General features: G+C 39.7%; 1 protein-coding gene across 3 annotated transcripts in view; it reads right to left on the bottom strand.

Annotated features, from left to right (window-relative positions):
• The window catches only part of BCAS1 (breast carcinoma amplified sequence 1), a 124,504-nt gene that overhangs the window by 75,255 nt on the left and 30,273 nt on the right, over nt 1-18,976 (bottom strand). For all 3 annotated transcript variants that reach the window (XM_011936719.1, XM_011936720.1, XM_011936721.1), the window contains exon 4: nt 8,852-9,432. In XM_011936719.1, the coding sequence (XP_011792109.1) occupies nt 8,852-9,432 (581 nt within the window). The remainder of the gene's footprint in view (nt 1-8,851; nt 9,433-18,976) is intronic.

Here is an 18,976-nt window from a genome sequence, read left to right as displayed (position 1 = left end):
GCCTGTTAGTTCTGTCCCTTTGGAGAACCCCGACTAATACAATTAGTTTTAGAAATTTTGAAAGATACAAGATGTTTCAAAAATTTTAAAGTGTTCCATCTCTTTGAACCTATAGGCACAGTGGTTACGTGTGAGGGCAATGGTGACCAATTTCCACCCTGCTACCTTCTAGCACTATGATTTTGCACAAGTTACTTTACCTCTCCGTGACTTAGTAAACTTGATAAGTTATAGCTGTTATAATTTTTGAGGGAGCGAATCGGATGGGATGATACCAGAGGGAATGATAACTCAAAATTTATTTTACAAATTAATTGCGAAAAACAATTCACTAGATATTTCCACTGATTAACGCCATGATATGTTAAAGACCAAATTTAAAATATCAAGTAAATAGTACAAATCTATTGTACTATGATTGTAAAGTTTAAGTGAAATCATGTACACCGTATATATTTTGAAACGACTATTTCAAGTTGTTTAGGCAGACTAGATAATGACATTGCAATAATACATCCTAACACTCTTTGAAAAGTTGACACATGTTGGTGTGCTGCACCCATCAACTCGTCAGCACCCATCAATTCATCATTTATATCAGGTATAACTAACATGGCACAAGTATACATATGTAACAAACCTGCACGTTATGCACATGTACCCTAGAACTTAAAGTATAATAAAAAAAAAAAAAAAAAGAAAAGTTGACACATGACGTGTACCACCCTTATTCTTGTCAGGTTCATTTAACACACATTATTGGATACCAACATGTGCCAGTCATTATGCCAGGCATTGGGAATACTCAGTTGCATAAAAAACGGCCATGTACCTTAAGATAACTATCTCAATGTGTCAAAGCGGTCAGACAGCAGAACAGCGTTCTCCAAATTTCAGACTGTGATCATTAGTAGATTTGAAAATAATTTAGTGGGTCAAAACCAGCAGTAAACAAATCAAACAGAATAGAAAAGAATACAAAATCCCTGCAAGGGTTTCTGGCTGCAGGAATAGTATTACTTCATGAATTCTTTGTTTCACGTATGTGCATGTATATCAGCTCAAGTTGTAAAGTCTAGTTCTTACTATGGGGTCACAGTTAAATTACAAAACTAATGTAATGAATACACTCAGATGAATTACCATAGGTGGATACTATAGCAGCTTCTACTTGCCCCATTCACTTAATGATTTCCAGACAATGTTAGGTAGAGAAGATAAATCTGGTTTCTATCTGTGGCATGTTATCTTTGCTGGAAGAACCTTCTTTCTACTGAAAAATCTGAAAATGCTAGCTAATAGCTATTTGCACTTCAACACAGACACGTGACTCAATTTCACCAAAGGGATCTAAGGATAAATTTTAGGAAACTCCTTTCTTATTTATAGGACATTATGACACATACATCGAAAATATTACAGGTCCAATTCCAGGTCACTGCAATAGAGTGACTACCACAATAGAGTCACACACATTTTTCGGTTTCCCGGTGCACATAAAAGTTCTCCACTATCTGGGAGTCTATTAAGTGTGCAATAGCATTATGTCTAAAAAAAAATGTACATACTTTAACTTAAAAATGCCTTATCTCATGGTGTATATGTACCACATTTTCTTTATCCAGTCTATTGTTGATAGGCATTTGGCTTGATTCCATGTCTTTGCTATTGTGAATAATGCTGCAATGGAATACTACGCATCCATAAAAAGGAACAAAATCACGTCCTTTGCAGGGATGTGGATGGAGCTGAAAGTCATTATCCTTGGCAAATTAATGCAGGAACAGAAAACCAAACACCGCATGTTCTCACTTATAAGTAGGAGCTGAACAATGAGAACAGATGGACACAGGAAGGGGAGCAACACACACTGGGGCCTGTCAGGGGGTTAGGGGAGGGACAGCATCAGGATAAACAGCTAATGCATGCTGGGCTAGGGGAGGGACAGCATCAGGATAAATAGCTAATGCATGCTGGGCTTAATATCTAGGTGGTGAGTTGATAGGTGCAGCAAACCACCACAGCACACATTTATTTTAAATTCTGGGGCACACATGCAGGTCACCTAGGGGCTCCTGTACGTCCTGCATGTGTACCCCAGAACTTAAAAATAAAAATTAAAATAAAAACTTTATTTCTAAAAAATGCTGACACAAAGACACAAAGTGAACACAGGCCGTTGGAAAAATGGTGCTGATAGACTTGCTTGATGCAGGATTGTCACAAACCTTTAATTTGTAAAAATGCAGCATCTATGAAGCACAATAAAGAGAGGTATTTCTGCATACTTGGAATCATGTTAAAACCACAAGGGACTAAGCCTAGGGACTAAGCAATAATGGAGGATACCAGCAGAGCAAGACTGAGGTGGTTTAGTGGGGGCTGCGAAGATGTTGAAGCAACCTGAACTCCCTTACCTCTAGGGTTCTTACTACATGCAAGAAATAGTACATTCTCCTTTTTAAGTAAACCACTATTAATTGAGTGTTGTGTGTGTGTGTGTTTCCTGCAGCCAAAGTAAAAATGATATATTACCAACCCCTAAATGATACACTATTCAAACTCCATCACTCTGAAAAGCCATTTGATCTATTTCATAACTATTCATTTCTAAGTTTCTAACCATTTAGAAAATACACCGTTTTATTTAGCATTACTACTACTGATGGCCTATATTATCTTCTAACTTTACAAAAGTCCCTAGGGCAGGCAGTAACTTCCTTTTGTGGATGAAAACACAGGTTTTGAAATGATTGAGTATAACAGGCTTAGGTGGCAGATGGATCTTTGTTCCACTTCTGCCACTAATTAGCTTTGTGACCTTACACAGGGAGTTTAAGTTCTCCCCAAGTTCTCTCCTCTGTTCAATGGCAATAGAAATACCTACTTTGTTGGGTTGTTTTAAGAATAAAAGCAGCCGGGCGCGGTGGCTCACGCCTGTAATCCCAGCACTTTGGGAGGCTGAGGCAGGCAGATCACAAGGTCAGGAGATCAAGACCATCCCGGCTAACACGGTGAAACCCCGTCTCTACTAAAAGTACAAAAAATTAGCCAGGTGCGGTGGCGGGCGCCTGTAGTCCCAGCTACATGGGAAGCTTAGGCAGGAGAATGGCGTGAACCCAGGAGGCGGAGCTTGCAGTGAGCCAAGACTGCGCCACTGCACTCCAGCCTGGGCGACAGAGCGAGACTCCATCTCAAAAAAAAAAAAAAGAATAAAAGCAGAAAATGTATGCAAAATGCTTAACACACAGCCTAGAAATAATGAATTATTTAAAAACGGGGCAATTATTGTCATTTAGCGCAACCACACAGCTATTAAGTGGTAGAGTCTGGACTCATACCCAGGTCACCCAGGCTCCTAACACTTCCACATCATCTCTGCCACTGTAAACATCTCATATTAAGCATTTCTTACTGCTAAATGCATCAGAATCCCAGTGGTATAGCTGAGGACCTTGTTTACTCCAAAACTTGCATAATGTCAGATGGATTTTCCCTTTGCACTGACAAAGTCTTTTGGGTGGCTAGTTCTCATTACCAGTTGAAAAGGCATGGCCTTGTGGACATAAGGCAGAAACAACACAAAATAAAAAACAATTAATAATTCACTTGGCCTTCTAATGTTGAAATTGGGTAATTCTTTTTGTTTTTATTTTTCACTTGGGATTTTAGGTATTTACAACTTTGCATATGCTAATATCTTTGAATTTCATTGCTTCAAGTTGCAACTTCACTGAACAAGTTTCAAATAATTGGCAAAAATAGAAACGTTGACTAGGACGATGGGCTTTGGAGACGGACAATTTTGGCTGTGCCGATTTTTAGCTGTGCGTCAGGAGTGATTTGGTTTCTCTGAACTGTTGACTTCTTTGTCTGTAAAACGGTGAAAATACAGGAATTCGCTGGTCAGGTTTGATGGCTTAATGAGCTGATTTCTTCAAAATGATTTAATCACAGAATTTGACGTAAAATGCGAGAGGGATTCCTGCTGACCGAAATCATCCAAGAGTGGAGATATCTGGTTAGCTTCATGGAGAAGCTGGCGCTGAATATCAAGTCAATGTTTGATAAACAGAGAGAGAAAGAGACAAAGGTAGAGAAAATGGCTTTTGCACAGGTCAGGTGTTGGCCATATTGACTAGAGAAATTTAAGGGAAGGGTGGAAAATGCAGTTGGAAAATAGGCGGAGGAAAGATTGTGGAGAGCCTTAAATGTCAGACAAAGAAACTGAGGCTTATGGGCATGGACACTAACATTTCTATTGTTTCAAAAATAATTTTACAACTTTTATACCCTTCTCACCCAAGTTAGGACTTGTGCCTTTGGTTATCCAACTCTTAAATTAGAGTCAACTGTGCTATCTCTGTGAATTTGGGTTGAGGACTACGGAAGGGAAAGGCAAAATATAAAAATAAAATACGAGGTAGTAGGGAGAAAACCCATAATACTAGTAACAGCTAATTACTCTTTTTTTTTTTTTTTCAAAATGCAATTTGTGCTAAGTACTTTATATGGCCTATCTCATTTAATCTCTAAAAGCATGAACAATGTGAAAATGTGCTAGATACTATTATTATCCCCATTTTACAGATGAGGAAACTGAGGCTCAGGAGGTGAAGTAGCTTGCCCAAGGTCAAACAGCCAGTAGGTGACAGAGGTAGAGAGGAAACCTAGGCTACCTGACTATGATGCTTATGTTTAATTCACACTAAATACCGTGTAGAAAAGGACTCTGGAGACCTTGGTTCTTTAATTCCAATTCTACCACTGAACAGTAGAGGCAGGATGAAGTTGTCATGCCCTGAGAGGGACAACCCTGTGAATTAAACCGGTGGGCATTTTGTTTTTATCGTTGTTAGGTGATGAATGAAGAGTTCCATTCTGGACACATTAGAGTTTAGATACTCAGTGAGCAGCCAAGCGGGGATGTAGAAATTCAAGCAGACACGTGGAAGAGGAGGCAGCTGAGATTCATGTCTGGACTTCAGAGATGGATCCAGGCTAGAGATGTAAATTTGGAACTTGTCAACCCATAGCAGTATTTAACCCTTGGGACTGAGGGAAACCTTCAAGGAAATAAGCGTAGTTAGAGATATCCAAGAAGTGAACCCTGGAGAAGTCCAACATTTAGCGAGTGAGATCCAGCAAAGGAGATGAAGGAAAAGAAGGTAGGGAGGTGGAAGGATGTTGTTTCAAGCAGTAGAGTGTGGCCCACCCACTCACTCTGTCAGATTCAACTTGCAGGTCAGATCTACTAGGACAAAGACAGAGATCTATAGGATTTGGCAAGCAGGGTGATGGTGGGGAATTTGCAACATCATGGTGGCTGTGACAAGAGCCTGAATGGAGTGTGTTCAAGAGAGAAAAGAAGAGAAGTGAAAGCACAGAATATTGTTCTTATTATTAGTAGCCTGAGCCAATCTGAGGACTGATGCACTTATCACAATATCTCTTAAAATATTATGTCTCTTACTAGATTATACACTCCTTGAAAGTCTTGAAACATGTGAAACATGATTTATTTTTCAAATGCCTTGCACAAGGCTGGTGCTAAAGTAACGACTGCAGGATTTAATTACATTTTTAAAAGAAAAAAGATACTCTTCAATCTTATGAAACTCTGCATGGCAACACTTTATGCACCCCATACCCCCACTCAACACAAATACAACTCTGGAAGTACTGTGTTGATAACAGAAATTTGGTGGGTTTTATTTTTAACCACTAAAAGTCAAGTTTGCATTATGTGATTATTTTTTGTGTGTGATGAATCTTTTAAATGCATATCTTACAGCCCTGGTTCAGTTGTTGTGGGGAGAGGAAAAAAAACCTCATCCTTGCCAACACATTGGTTTGTGTGAATCACAGCTCAGTGAAACCTTTCAGGCATATAATTTATCTTTTCTTTGGCCTATGTAGTAAATGCTTCATTTGTTCATGAATTCTTGCCTTGTTTTAATTATGCTATGCCCTGAATGTAGTTTTATAAGGCACAAAAATAAGATTGTCATTCTGAAAACACAGAAGATTTGTGTGTTTTCCCCAGGATGAAATGGTGGCATCTTTCTCCTAATTCACAGCTCTGTGGGTTTGTGGTTGGAATTCCAATCCAGCAGAAAGCAAGCCATAAAAGTGGGGGGAAGGGCTGGCTCCTGGAGGGGGGCAGTGGACACGGCTGAGCCCAAGGCATAATTCACCCTAAGAGTTCTGAATCAATACACTGATGTCCATCCATGCACAATGTGGTACTCCCACCAAGAAAGCTACTGATTGAGAAGTTTTATTCATGTTACTTTCTGAGGGTTGGATTGTCTCATTACATTTATAGAACAATTGCTTTTTTCCCCCCTAAATACAGAACTATGCAGCCGGAGTCAGATAAGAAACCTTGACAATCAGAAGGCTGTTTTGTTGTTGTTGTTAAAAATCTTTCCAGGCATATGCATCTGGATATCCACAAGTTCACAGGCTGAGGGAGAAATGGCTATTTCATAACTTCTCTGTGTTTCATATGTACACAGTACAAAGTGGGCACTCAGTATCTCAAATTTCAGTATCACTGAAAAAAATGGAAATTTGTAATGTAACAAAATCAGATTCAGACTTCATTGGTGAATATGAGGGAGTGAATTCACTTATTCAGAAAGGAAGACAGTTACAATTCTTGGGTCTTCTGAGAGATCATTATAACTTGAAAATATTACACAAGGGCTTTGCTATATTAGATACCTGCCATATTCCCAACACAAGCTCCCATTTTCTGGCTCAAATCTCATTTTGGAACACATTCCACTCAAATTGAGGTTCTGTCCCTAAGAGTTCTTTTTCAATAAAGAAAGCTGAGTTAATAAATCACAACTCCAAAACTTTTCCTCGCTTTTCTTAGACTAGAAATAGATTGAGTGTGTTGAGGTTTTATGGCTGAGTACATTGGAGGGCTGGCTATCCTATGCCGAACTGGTTTGCTTAATTAAGATGGGGATTTGGATGAGTCACTGGATACCTGTCCAAAGATGAGTAAAACACATTCCTTCATTGTCTTTCCATAAATAACTCAATCTTCTCCTAACTCAGCCAATGGATAGGCTTTGGATGCCCAAGCAAAAGAAACACATGACTGTTAAAAAATCACAACCTCAAATGGCTTTAGAAGTCTATGACCAATAATGAAAATGGTTTCCCCACTCAGGCACAAGTAATAAGCAGTTTTTCCCTTATGCAGGAATATTGACGACCGGTTTACCGCCTCCCCACACGTAACTTTCAGGTCCCGGTTCATGCATTTGATGGAATGTTCCCTGGGCCACAGAGCCCAATTCTCCTGGCGTCTGGCATTTCCCCCACTCTCTGCTCCCCCAGCACAGCACTTGGCATCTTGCATTGCAATTGCAGGTTTATTTATTCACTTCTCTCACTGAACAGTGAACTCCACCAGGGCGGAGACTCTGTGTCTCGCTCTCCAGTGTGGTCCCTGTGCCTCACCTGTGCCTGGAACAGTGTCACACTCAGTAAGGAGCAGATGCCTGGATGCATTTGGAGGCTCACTTTAAATTATATGGCAAGCTATTCAACTGGCTTTTCGAACTGGAAAGTGCGTGTTCGAAGGGAAAATTTTTAAACTCTGAAAGAAATGTTGGAAATAAGCTCTGAGTCAAAATGTGTAGAAACCACAAGAATGCTGACAGTAAGAGCCTAAAACACATGATCCCGACTATCTTTTCCCAATTTTAACTCTCCAGAGTGTTCAGCGGTGCCCAGTCTTCATAATGTAATTCTTCATAGCACCCTGGATGCATTAAAACCACAGATTAACATGATACTCATTTTCGTTAAGGAAAATAATTTACATACAGTGCTTAGACTAGAGCCTGGCACATTGAACATTTTCAATAAATGACAGCAAACGTAATTATTAGCGCTTCCGAAGTGCAAAGTTACATTGTTATTAAGACAAATATATTTGGAGCTCATCCAATTTTTTCCTGGCTCTAAAGTCTGCTAGTGGCACTTAACTTTATTCCCAAGTTTTGAAAAATAGTGTTATTTTAAAAGTCTGTTAACCAAGGAAATGCAGGCCCTAAACCTATAATGTATCAAATTTTACTTCCTTCTTGTTTTAAGGAGTTCTTTTCCTGCCTTGAATACAAACAAGCTCTCTCAAGGTTAAAAGCAAATGCTCTTTTTAGTGTCAAAAAGAGCTTGCCTTTATTTGCTCAGGAAAAAAAGTGACTGATTCAGGATACCTTCTTTGAAAACCAAAACAAACAAACAAAACCCCAAAACAAACAAACAAAAAATCCCCCTAATTTTTACAAAGGTATTATACTCCTCTTTGTTGGAAAAGAATTAGTACATTAAAGAGTCTGCCCAGAGCTGTAAAATCTCTTTATTCAAACACATACCATAGTGCAAAAGATAGTTAATATCAATTCAGGCCATTAAGAGTAAGAAAGGAAATGTGTTCCAACAAAAGTCTGCATGTCAACGAACTACAGAGACTAGGTAGCATCTTTTATGCCTTTCCGTCCAGAATCTATTGATCGTAAATGCAACCTGTCTACTTCCGCCTTTGAAAAATGGATGGACAAATTCATCTGCATGTAACTCACCTCCTCTTTTCTTTTACATAAAACAGATGCCACAGCTGTTATTGTTCTTCATACAGATGTTTCTAGCCAGAGAAACATCAGGGTGACACTCTGCTACAATGTGCTATTTGTTCTAGAGGGGTCAACAGCTTGCTACCTTGCCTAGGCCCAGGGTGACTGACTGCATATGTGCAGTGGTCTTATCCCATTAGTGCCCCCGAGCATGTGTTCAGAACCAAGTGGATACACCTTGGCACACTTACCTTCCCTGCAGGGACATCATCGGACTGCCTTGATAATCCAGGAACCTCGTCCACCTTGTCGTGATGCTCTGCCCTCTTGGCTTCCTGCTGGCTGTCACCTGGCACGTTTTCCTGTCCCTTGTCCAGCTTGAAGAATTTGTCAAAAAAGCTGGAGTCCTTGGGCTTGGAGGGAGCTTCTCCTCCTGCTCCCCCTGCCTCAGGTGGGAGAAGTGTGGGATCCCCGGCGGCAGAGAGGACCTTGTCTTGGGCCGGGGCGTGCCCTGGGGTTTTATCTGTGTCCTGCCCCGGTCCAGCTGCCACCGGAAGTGTCCAGCTCTCACTTGGGTCTTTGTTTGCTGGAGCTTTATTGGAGCTGACATCAAGCTTCACTGATCCAAGGGATGAATCTGTGGCTTGGTCCCCGGTACGTCCTGGTACAGGCCGAGAGAGCATCAAGAAAAAACGAGATTTAGCAGCTGGTGCCTCGGGTTTGGCCTCTTTCCCAAGATTCTTTCCGCTGGCATCCGCAACAGCACTTATCTCCATTGTCTCGGGGGAAGAAGTGGCCACATTATCCGTCTTGACACTTATTCCCAAGTCGACTGTAAACATAAACATAAACAGCGGTTATTCAGCCAAGCTGGGAATTTCAGGCACTAATAATGGACTCCAGACATTTTTTATACAAAAGCCATACTGCAAACTGGAACTGTGTTGTTCTCTGGTCATTCTGAAAGGTAGAAGTTAGCTCTCCAGATCTCCTTGGACCCTGCTTTTCTTGGGAGAGGAGAAGGCAAGGTTGGTGAGGAGGGAAAGCTACTTAATGGAAAGTCACTAGCTGCCAGGTGTGGAGTGAGTGACATTCAATGTTAATTAATCTTCTTTTATCTTTGTAAGAACTCTGTGAGCAGCATATTGTCATGATGTCAACCGGGAGGCAGTACAGCAGTTAGGAGCTTGGGTTCTGGAGCTAGAACAAAGGTTTCTCAACCTCACCGCTACTCACATTTGAAACCAGATTATTCTTTGTTATGGAGGTTCGTCCTGTGCATCACAGGCTGATTAGCAGCGTCCCTGGCCTCTGCCCACTAGATGCCAGTCACATGTCCCAATCATGACAACCAAAAATATCTCTAGGCATTGCTAAACGTCCCCTGGAGGACAAAATCACATTTGAGAAGTACTGAGCCGAAATGTCTATTTGAATCCAGGTTATCTAACTTTCTGTGCCTCAACTCTCTGGTAAATGGAGACAGATAATGAATCTGTATGTATTGTAATTTTGTATGAAGATTACATGAGTTAATAGTCTTAAAGCAAGTACAACAGCGTCTGGAATATATTAAGTGCTTAATAAATATCACAAACATTAGTTATTATCATTATTCATGAGTGAGAAAACTAACAGTAAGAGAGGTTAGTACACCCTCCCGTGGCTGCCCAGTAAGCTAGTAAGTAGCAGAGTCTGGCTTCAGGCAGAAATCTGACTTCTGAGTTCATGCTCTCTCTGTCTTACCAAGGACTTGTATTAGCATAGACTGTTAAGAATATGGGAAGATTTTTAAAATACAGTACTCAGAAGGTTTCTCTTTGAAAGGCTGGAAGAGCAGATGTCTACACAAGAAGGCAAATTAGACATCAGGCTAGTGTGGAATTAAAGGTGTAGGGTTATCTGGCCAAGACTGTGTCTGTGGGTATAGGCTCCAACCCTTCCAGGGAAGGGCACTATTTCCAACATCCACCCTTTCTCCTTTGACCACTGCTTTGACCTAAATTAACTATAAAAGGGTCCTTCTTTTCTAGGACCCTATTATAAATGAGTGTAATATTCAGGAAAAAAAGAACACCAAGAATGTTGGGATCCCAGTTAAAGATGAAGATTCTCTACTGATAGGCTGTGTGATAATGGGTAAATCACCAAAAATCTTTGAATCTCTTCATTTGTAAAATGGGAATATTGATAGTCTCCTGCAAGGCTGTTGTAATGCTTAAAGAAGGAGTGTCATGCAAAGGATCTGGCACAATGCCTTTTCCATAATAGGTGCTTCATAATTGACAGATACTGTGATATCTTTTCAGGTTTCTCACATGCCTTTGACAATGTTGCATTTTGCTTGATACATCTGTAGTCAGACACTTTTCAATATCTGTTTGCAGGAAGACAGAAAAAGAAAGGGAAGAATTGAGATTTCTTTGATCTATTCATATTGCTCATTAATATGTAGTGAGAAATACACGCACACACACACACTTGCCTCCATTAGCAATTATTTTTGCCAAACTCTAGTGTCTCGCAGTGTCTAGACTAAAGAACAAACCAAAAAGGGGGAAGAGTGAGCTGGATTAAGCATTGAGGGACAGGGAAGAAATCGTCTGGGGCAAGCCCAGGGATGAATGTTAGGGGTTTCTCATAAACCTGAACCTGAAGGAAATCACCCTGCCAGCACATTGATCTTCTAGCTCTTCTTAACCTTTTTTTTCTGTGATTCAGGGCTTCATAATGACGGCAAATACTATAATAAAGAAGAAAAAAAGAGGGAGAAGAAGCAAGTGATAGGTGGATGCATCAGGGTATAAAGTTAGCAAGTAAGGCTGAAGTGTCAGAGTGAATATAAATGAATTGCGGGAATGGTCCATGCCAGGGGAAGAGAGAATGGTTGACAAAAAGGGAAATGCTAAGATTCAAAACAGGGAAGGGCTTTTCAAAATGCCAAGAGCACCAACTTATTTCTTTCCTTTTAATTCCTCTTTTCCTTACCCACTGGCTGGAAAGCAAAGGAGTTAGTGGTAAGAAAGAGTGTTATAGTCAGAGAAAAAGTCTTTGAAAAACACAAAATACTTTCCATGGACAGCCTTTTTTATTTTAAAGTGCCAATATGTTGCTTTGAAAAAGAATAAATTCCTTACATCCAGATGTCTGGAATAGACTACCAACCATAAAAAAATCCAGTACCAGATGCAGTCACAGGTAAATTCTACCAGTTGTACAAAGAAGAGCTCAATCCTACTGAAATTATTCCAAAAAATTGAGTAGGAGGGAGACCTTCCTAACTCATTTGATGAGGCCAGCATCATCCTGATATCAAAACCTGGCAGAGATACAACAACAAAAGCTTCAGGCCAGTATCCTTGATGAACTTCAATGCAAAAATCCTCAACAAAATACTGGCAAACTGAATCCAGCAGCACACCAAAAAGCTTATCCACCATAATCAAGTAGGCTTTATCCCTGGGATGCAAGGTTGGTTTAACATATGCAAATCAATAAATGTGATTCATCACATAAACAGAACTAAAGACAAAAACTACATGATTATCTCTATGCACATAAACGAGAAAATCTAGAAGAAATGGATAAATTTCTGGACATATACACCCTTCCAAGACGGTACCAGGAAGAAATTGAATCCCTGAACAGACCAATAATGAGCCCTAACATTGAGGAAGAGAACCCAGAAATAAGACCACACACCTACAACTATCTAATCTTCAACAAACCTGACAAAAACATGCAATGGGGAAAAGATTTCCTATTCAATAAAAAGTGCTGGGATAACTGGCTAGCCGTACACAGAAGATTAAAACTGGACCCCTTTCTTACAACATATACAAAAATCAACTCAAGATGAATTAAAGACTTGACTGTAAAACCCAGAACTATAAAAACCCTGGAAGACAACCTGGACAATACCATTGAGGACATAGGCATGGACAAAGATTTCATGACAAAGACATCAAAAATGATTGCAACAAAAGCAATTATTGGCAAATGGGACCTAATTAAATGAAAGAGCTTCTGCACAGCAAAAGAAACTATCAACCAAGTATATAGACAACCTACAGAATGGAAGAAAATGTTTGCAAACTAGGCATCTGATAAAGGTCTAATATCCAGCATCTATAAGTAACTTAAACAAATTTACAAGGGAAAACTAAACAACCCTATAAAAAAGTGGGCAAAGGACATGAACAGACATTTTTTAAAAGAAGGCATACAGGTAATCAACAAACATGTGAAAAAAAGCTCAATATTACTAATCATCAGAGAAATGCAAATCAAAAACCACATGAGATACCATCTAATACCAGTCAGAATGATACTATTAAAAAGTCAAAAGATAAGATGCTGGTGAGGTAGTGGAGAGAAAGGAATGCTTATACACTGTTGGTGGGAGTGTAAATTCGTTCAACCATTGTGGAAGACAGTGTGGCAATTCCTCAAAGACCTAAAGATAGAAATAGCGTTCCACCCAGCCATTCCATTACTGATACAAACCCAAAAAATAGAAATCATTCTTTTATAAAGATACACGCATACATATGTTCATTGCAGCACTATTCACAATAGCAAAGACATGGAATCAACCTAAATACCCAGCAATGGTAGCCTGGATAAAGAAAATGTGGTACATGTACACCACGGAATACTATGCAACCATAAAAAAGAACAAGATCATGTCTTTTGCAGGAACATGAATGGAGCTGGAGGCCCTTATCCTTAGCAAAGTAATGCAGAAAGAGAAAATCAAATACTGCATGTTCTTACTTATAAATGGGAGCTAAATGATGAGAACACATGGCCACACAGGGGGAAAACACACACTGGGATCTATCAGAGGCTTGATACCCGGGTGATGAAATAATCTGTATAACAAACCCCCATGACACAAATTTACCTATATAATGAAACTGCCCGTGTACCCCTGAACTTAAAAGTTAAAAAAATGCAAAAAGATGACATACCAAAGAGATGTTACTTTTCATTTTTAAAAACATCAAAGAATTTAAGGAAAATTAAAAAGAAATCAAGTAAGAATGACAATAGCAGCTCCAAAATATTTAGAAGGTAGAGTTGAAATTTTTGATTTTCTTAGTGTAGAAAAATATTTTGTGCTGCATGTTTTTTTAAGGACAGTCATTTTATCTGTATATGTGATTCAAAACTTACTTCCAGTGCCATCTTCGTGTAATTGTTAAGAACTTGGATTGTGGATCAGAGGAACCTGGCTTTGGCTCTTAACTGCTCACTCTTTAAAAGGATAACCCGGGAAAGTTGTTTCCTGTCTCTGTGCCTCAGTTTTCTTACAAATGGGCATGAAAATAACAGTGCCTTCTTCAGAGGGTAATTCTGAGGATTAAATGAAATATTGCCCAGACAGTGCTTACTGCGGACTGGTAGATGATAGGTTTTTGGTAAACAGTAGTCATTTTTGTTATACTAATATATTACTAATATAATTACTATTTTGTATTTTTAAATGTAAGCCATAAGGAAAGGAACTATTCCAATAGTTTAATTTACAAACTTGATTTTTCTAGGAAGACTTTTAAAAACAGTAGTGATATAAATCAATTTATTGTAAGAAGCATAAGTATCCAGGCCAAGCAAGTTTCAGAAATGTTTATCATTTTCAAAGTGCCAAATATTCCAGTCAAAACAAGCTGCTTCATCAGAGTTCTAGTTATATATTTAAACATACATGCATACACACGTTTGTATTACAATATTCAAAACTTCTGAGGAAGAATTATCTTTTTTTTTCATGTGCCAAAGCTAAAACTTTCACTTGCTACAGCTGCGTATTAGTCTATTTCCATCCTGCTATAAAGAACTGCCCAAGACTGGGTAATGTATAAAGGAAAGAGGTTTCATTGACTCACAGTTCAGCGTGGCCGGGGAGGCCTCAGGAAACTTACAGTCATGGCGGAAGTCAAAGGGGGAGCAAGGAACTTTCTTCACAAGGCAGCAAGAAGAAGTGCCAAAGGAAGGGGGAAGAGCTCCTTATGAAACCATCGGATCTTGTGAGAACTCACTGACTTTCATGAGAACAGCATGGAGGAAACTGCCCCCATGATCCTATCACCTCCACCTGGTCTCTCCCTTGACACGTGGAGATTATGGGGATTAAATTCAAGATGAGATTTGGGTGCGACACCAAGCCTAATGATACCAAGCTGCAAAAACAATAGCTAACATTCATGGATTGTTTCCCAGCATTAGGATAAAGGTATGTAACAAGAGGCATTGTATTTATGTATAACATTTTATTTATTTATTATCTGTTTATTTGGATAAATGTCTATAACAAGAAACATTTTATTTAAGGATAACAGCAAATCTACAAGTTAGGTACTATCATCGCTCCCATTTTACAGGTCGGGAAACTGAGGCTCTGAAAACTCAAGTCAGTTTTCTAACCTCGTCCAGCTAATGACTGGCAGATTTAGTATTTGAACCCACGTTTGCCTGACTTCAAAGTTCAAACTCCCAACAACATGTGGTATCCAAAGCAAGAACAGAAGAGAAAGAAGAAACAGAAGGAAGGGAAGATGAACAAAGTAGACAAAGTTTAGTTAACAGAACTAGTGGATACCCAAGAAAAAATTATGCACAAGAGGGGGATAAAAAAACCCTGTTTTCTCACACCTGGGAAACATTGATATCTATATATTTCGGGTTTTAAATAAAAATTAGGTTATGTCATTCATCTGCATAAAATCATCCAAAGAAGGGCCTCACAAAATTAAAACAAAATCCAAACTCTCCACCATGGGCCACACCTTCCAGAACTCCAGCTTGTGCTATGTTTCTCCTCACACCTCTCAACATACCAGCATGTTTCCACCTGCAGCTCTCACTACTAGTTATTCTTTCAAGCTGGAAATATTTTCACTAAGATCTTCCTATGGTTACCTTCTTATCATTCAAGCTTAGGTCATGTCAGGCCTTCCCTGACTCCTCCATCCGAAGTAACCCCTCCTGCTCACACTGTTTATTCTCTAGACTCCACAGAGGATTCATCACTCTCTGAAATAATCCCATTAATTTCTTCTTCACTTGTTTCCTCTCCACTACCTGAAGCCCCAGGTGCACCCGGACTTAGTCTTCTCTGCTTACAGCTGCATTCTAGTGTCTCCCACAGTGCTAGACAATAGGATTAAGTCAGGTAACATGGGTGAAGCAGCAAGCACAGAGCTTGAAGCACAGCCTAGAAAGCACTCCGCAAAGGACCATGATTGTAACTGTGGTAGGGCACGCCAGTGAACAGGTCAGGAAACTGAGTCTCCGAGAAGAGACTGATGTTGTGCTGGATGGAATTCCTTTTTTCTGACAATACATTATCCAAATCCTCCAAGCCTTCAGCTTAAAGAGGAAAGCAGAAACTGACATTCCAATTTTATTTACAAAGTGTCCGTGTATGAACATTATTCACCACCCAATCATCTCTTCCTATGCAAGCAACACCGTCCTATGCATCAATATCCCAATTCAGGATAAAGTGGACATACACACACTGATTGCAAACGGAAATTGCAAATCTTGCAAAAGATGCGGGGGTTTTATAGAGTCTTGTAACACTGGTGAGCTGCTCAGATCACACACATGACTGTGGTTGGACAAGCATCTGGCAAAGTTAAAACAGATCACCGAACATGGAAAAGTGGACGGCACAACACAGTAAGTTCTTCAAAAGAGAGTTGCATTAGAATATCCAAGGACTATGTTAGGCCTTTGGGAAAACTCAAAACTTCACGAAGACCTCAAAAACTGATGCAAAAATGACCCTTTAATGGTCATGCTGCAAGAGTCAAATCACACTTCAAACAGCTGTGGCTTTCTATGTTGTGCAAATGCATTTGTTGTTTTAAAGGTCTTAAAGTCAGGGTACATGAGGCAGATACCATGTACCCTGGTATCTTATGGCTTGGAGGAAGATGTTAGATTTGAAACTTTCACTGAATGATCGCATTTCGTGCTTTTCATCTGTACATTAAAAAGCCAGAATGTCTTTGCCAAGAAATTCTAGCATAAATAAAAGGATGGGATTTTGGAACATCGTGGTAGAATTCTTAATTATCAGCTTTGTACAACGTATCTGGACATTTAGTGACAGAAATGCTGGATTCCAATGGAATGCAGGCAAAGGTACTGCTACCCCCGTGCTCTTTAGAAAGCATCCCCTCAAAGCGGCAGTGACGATCGGATACTGTGGGGCAAGACTGACGGTGACACTCACCATTTCCAGTCTTCTCTTTGGCCATGTGTTTCCTGTCCTTCCTGTGCTACAAACTCTGGAACACGCAAAGTTCATTCAAATGCAAACCCAGCCTTTGCTCCAACACGAGCCAATATTTTCATTTAAAGACACATCAGATGTTTCATTTGGTTTTTTTTTTTTTTTGTAAATCTGATAATAATGTACATTTAATCTGTGTTTACAACCAAAATAATGAATCTCTCTGAACCCTTTGTTTTTCCTGTCTCTATCCTCCACCCTCATTGCCAGATGAATAACATCTGCAATGTGATGTAGCATATTGAACTTTGTTTATACTCACGCAAACACGTGTAAGCATCCCAGATACACATATACGGGGACTGTATCTGCCATTGTGGTTTTTATAGAAATTGATCACATTAGACATATTTTCTGATTACTTTTGTACATTATACTTGGTCCTCATAGTCAATAGCTCCAAATCCATCTTATCTTCTAAAACAGGTGCATAATATTCCTTAGTATGGATATACCAAAAGATATTCAAACCATTGCCTAATCAATGAATATCCTGGTAGTTTCCACATCGTTTTTTCCATTTCCACTATGGCTGGAATAAACTTTCATGTTCAAAAATCCTAAACTGGTGCTATACTTCTATAGAATAGAAGCACAGATATAGAAGTGTTACACACAAATCAATATGCATTAATTTTTAGAAACAGACACTGCCATATTCTTTTCTTAAAAAGGCTCTAGAGGTTCACCTTTCCAGCGGCAATGAGTGTCTCAAGCACCTTTTAAGTGGTAAGCAGCTTACCAGGGGATGTGGTCTATTATTCCATCAGTGGCTTCCGTTGTTAGGACACCACGGGTCAGCTGTGGAGATGGGGTTGAGGGGCAGGTTGAGTTCAGGACACGGGAGATTGCCAACGGGTGACTATTATTACTTTCAGACTCTGGAAAAATTACACAGGAAATAGAGACAAGGGGCTCAGGGTGCAGCAAAGTAGCCAAATCAGGACAATACTGCCTTCTTCGGAGCAGATATACAAATGGCCAAGGAACTCGTAAAAAGATGCCTAGCGTCATCTCATTAGGGAAGTGCAGTGGAAGCCACAGCCTGGTCCGTCTTCACACCCATGAGGATGGCCATAATCAGACGGACAATAACCAGCGTTAGGGAAGATGTGGAAACGTCGGAACGCTCACGCATTGCTGGCGGGAACGTGACATGGTGCAGCTGCTTTGGAAAGCAGTTTAACAGTTCCTGGAAAAGTTAAACATGGAGTTACCCTAAGACCCAGCAATTCCATTCCTAGGTAAGCAAGAAAATGAAAACATATGTCCATACAAAAACTTGTACACAAATGTCCATAGCAGCATTTTCATAATAGCTGAAAAGTGGAAACAAACCAAATATCCATCAATTGGAAAAAGGAAATCTAGCACTTGCATACAATATCAGCCATAAGAATAAACAAAGCACCGATCCATGTTATATCATGCTTTATACTTGGAAGCATGATGCTAAGTGAAAGACGCCAGACACAAAAAGCAAAATATTGTATGATTCCACTTATATAAAGTGTCTAGAATAGGCAAATCCATCGAGGCAGAAAACAGATTAGTGGTTGCCAGTGGTTGGGAATAGGGAAAAAACTAAGCTCTAAAGGATAGGGAGTTTTCTTTTGGAGTGATGACGATGTTCTGGAATGAGACGTGGAACGGTTGCACACATGGTGCAAATATCCTTAAAATCACTGAATTGTCACCCTAAAAGGTGAATTTTATGGTAGGTGAATTGTACCTCCATTTGTAAAAAGAAGAATTAGATAAATAAACAGCAACACAGCACCAAGCGGTGGGGGTAGGAAATAGACAACAAATAGGAGTGAAGAGTTCACAGGAAAAGACATGCAGCCAGCTTTTAAGCAGAAGAAAAGATGTTTGGCCTCATAAATAGTAACATAAAAGCACAATAAAATTATGACACTTGGCTTTCCCCCTGCCAAATTGGTTAAAAAGGAGACATTTGATGACCCCAATGGAAAGAGCACGAAACAAAAAAAGAGCAGCTGCGGCCGGGTGCAGTGGCTTACGCCTATAATCCCAGCATTTTGGGAGGCCGAGGTGGGCAAATCAC

The sequence above is a fragment of the Colobus angolensis genome, unplaced genomic scaffold (assembly GCF_000951035.1).
Source record: "Colobus angolensis palliatus isolate OR3802 unplaced genomic scaffold, Cang.pa_1.0 Scaffold156, whole genome shotgun sequence".
NCBI lineage: Eukaryota > Metazoa > Chordata > Mammalia > Primates > Cercopithecidae > Colobus > Colobus angolensis.
Note: the sequence above shows the minus strand (reverse complement) of the source record. Positions and strands in the feature narration are given on the sequence as shown.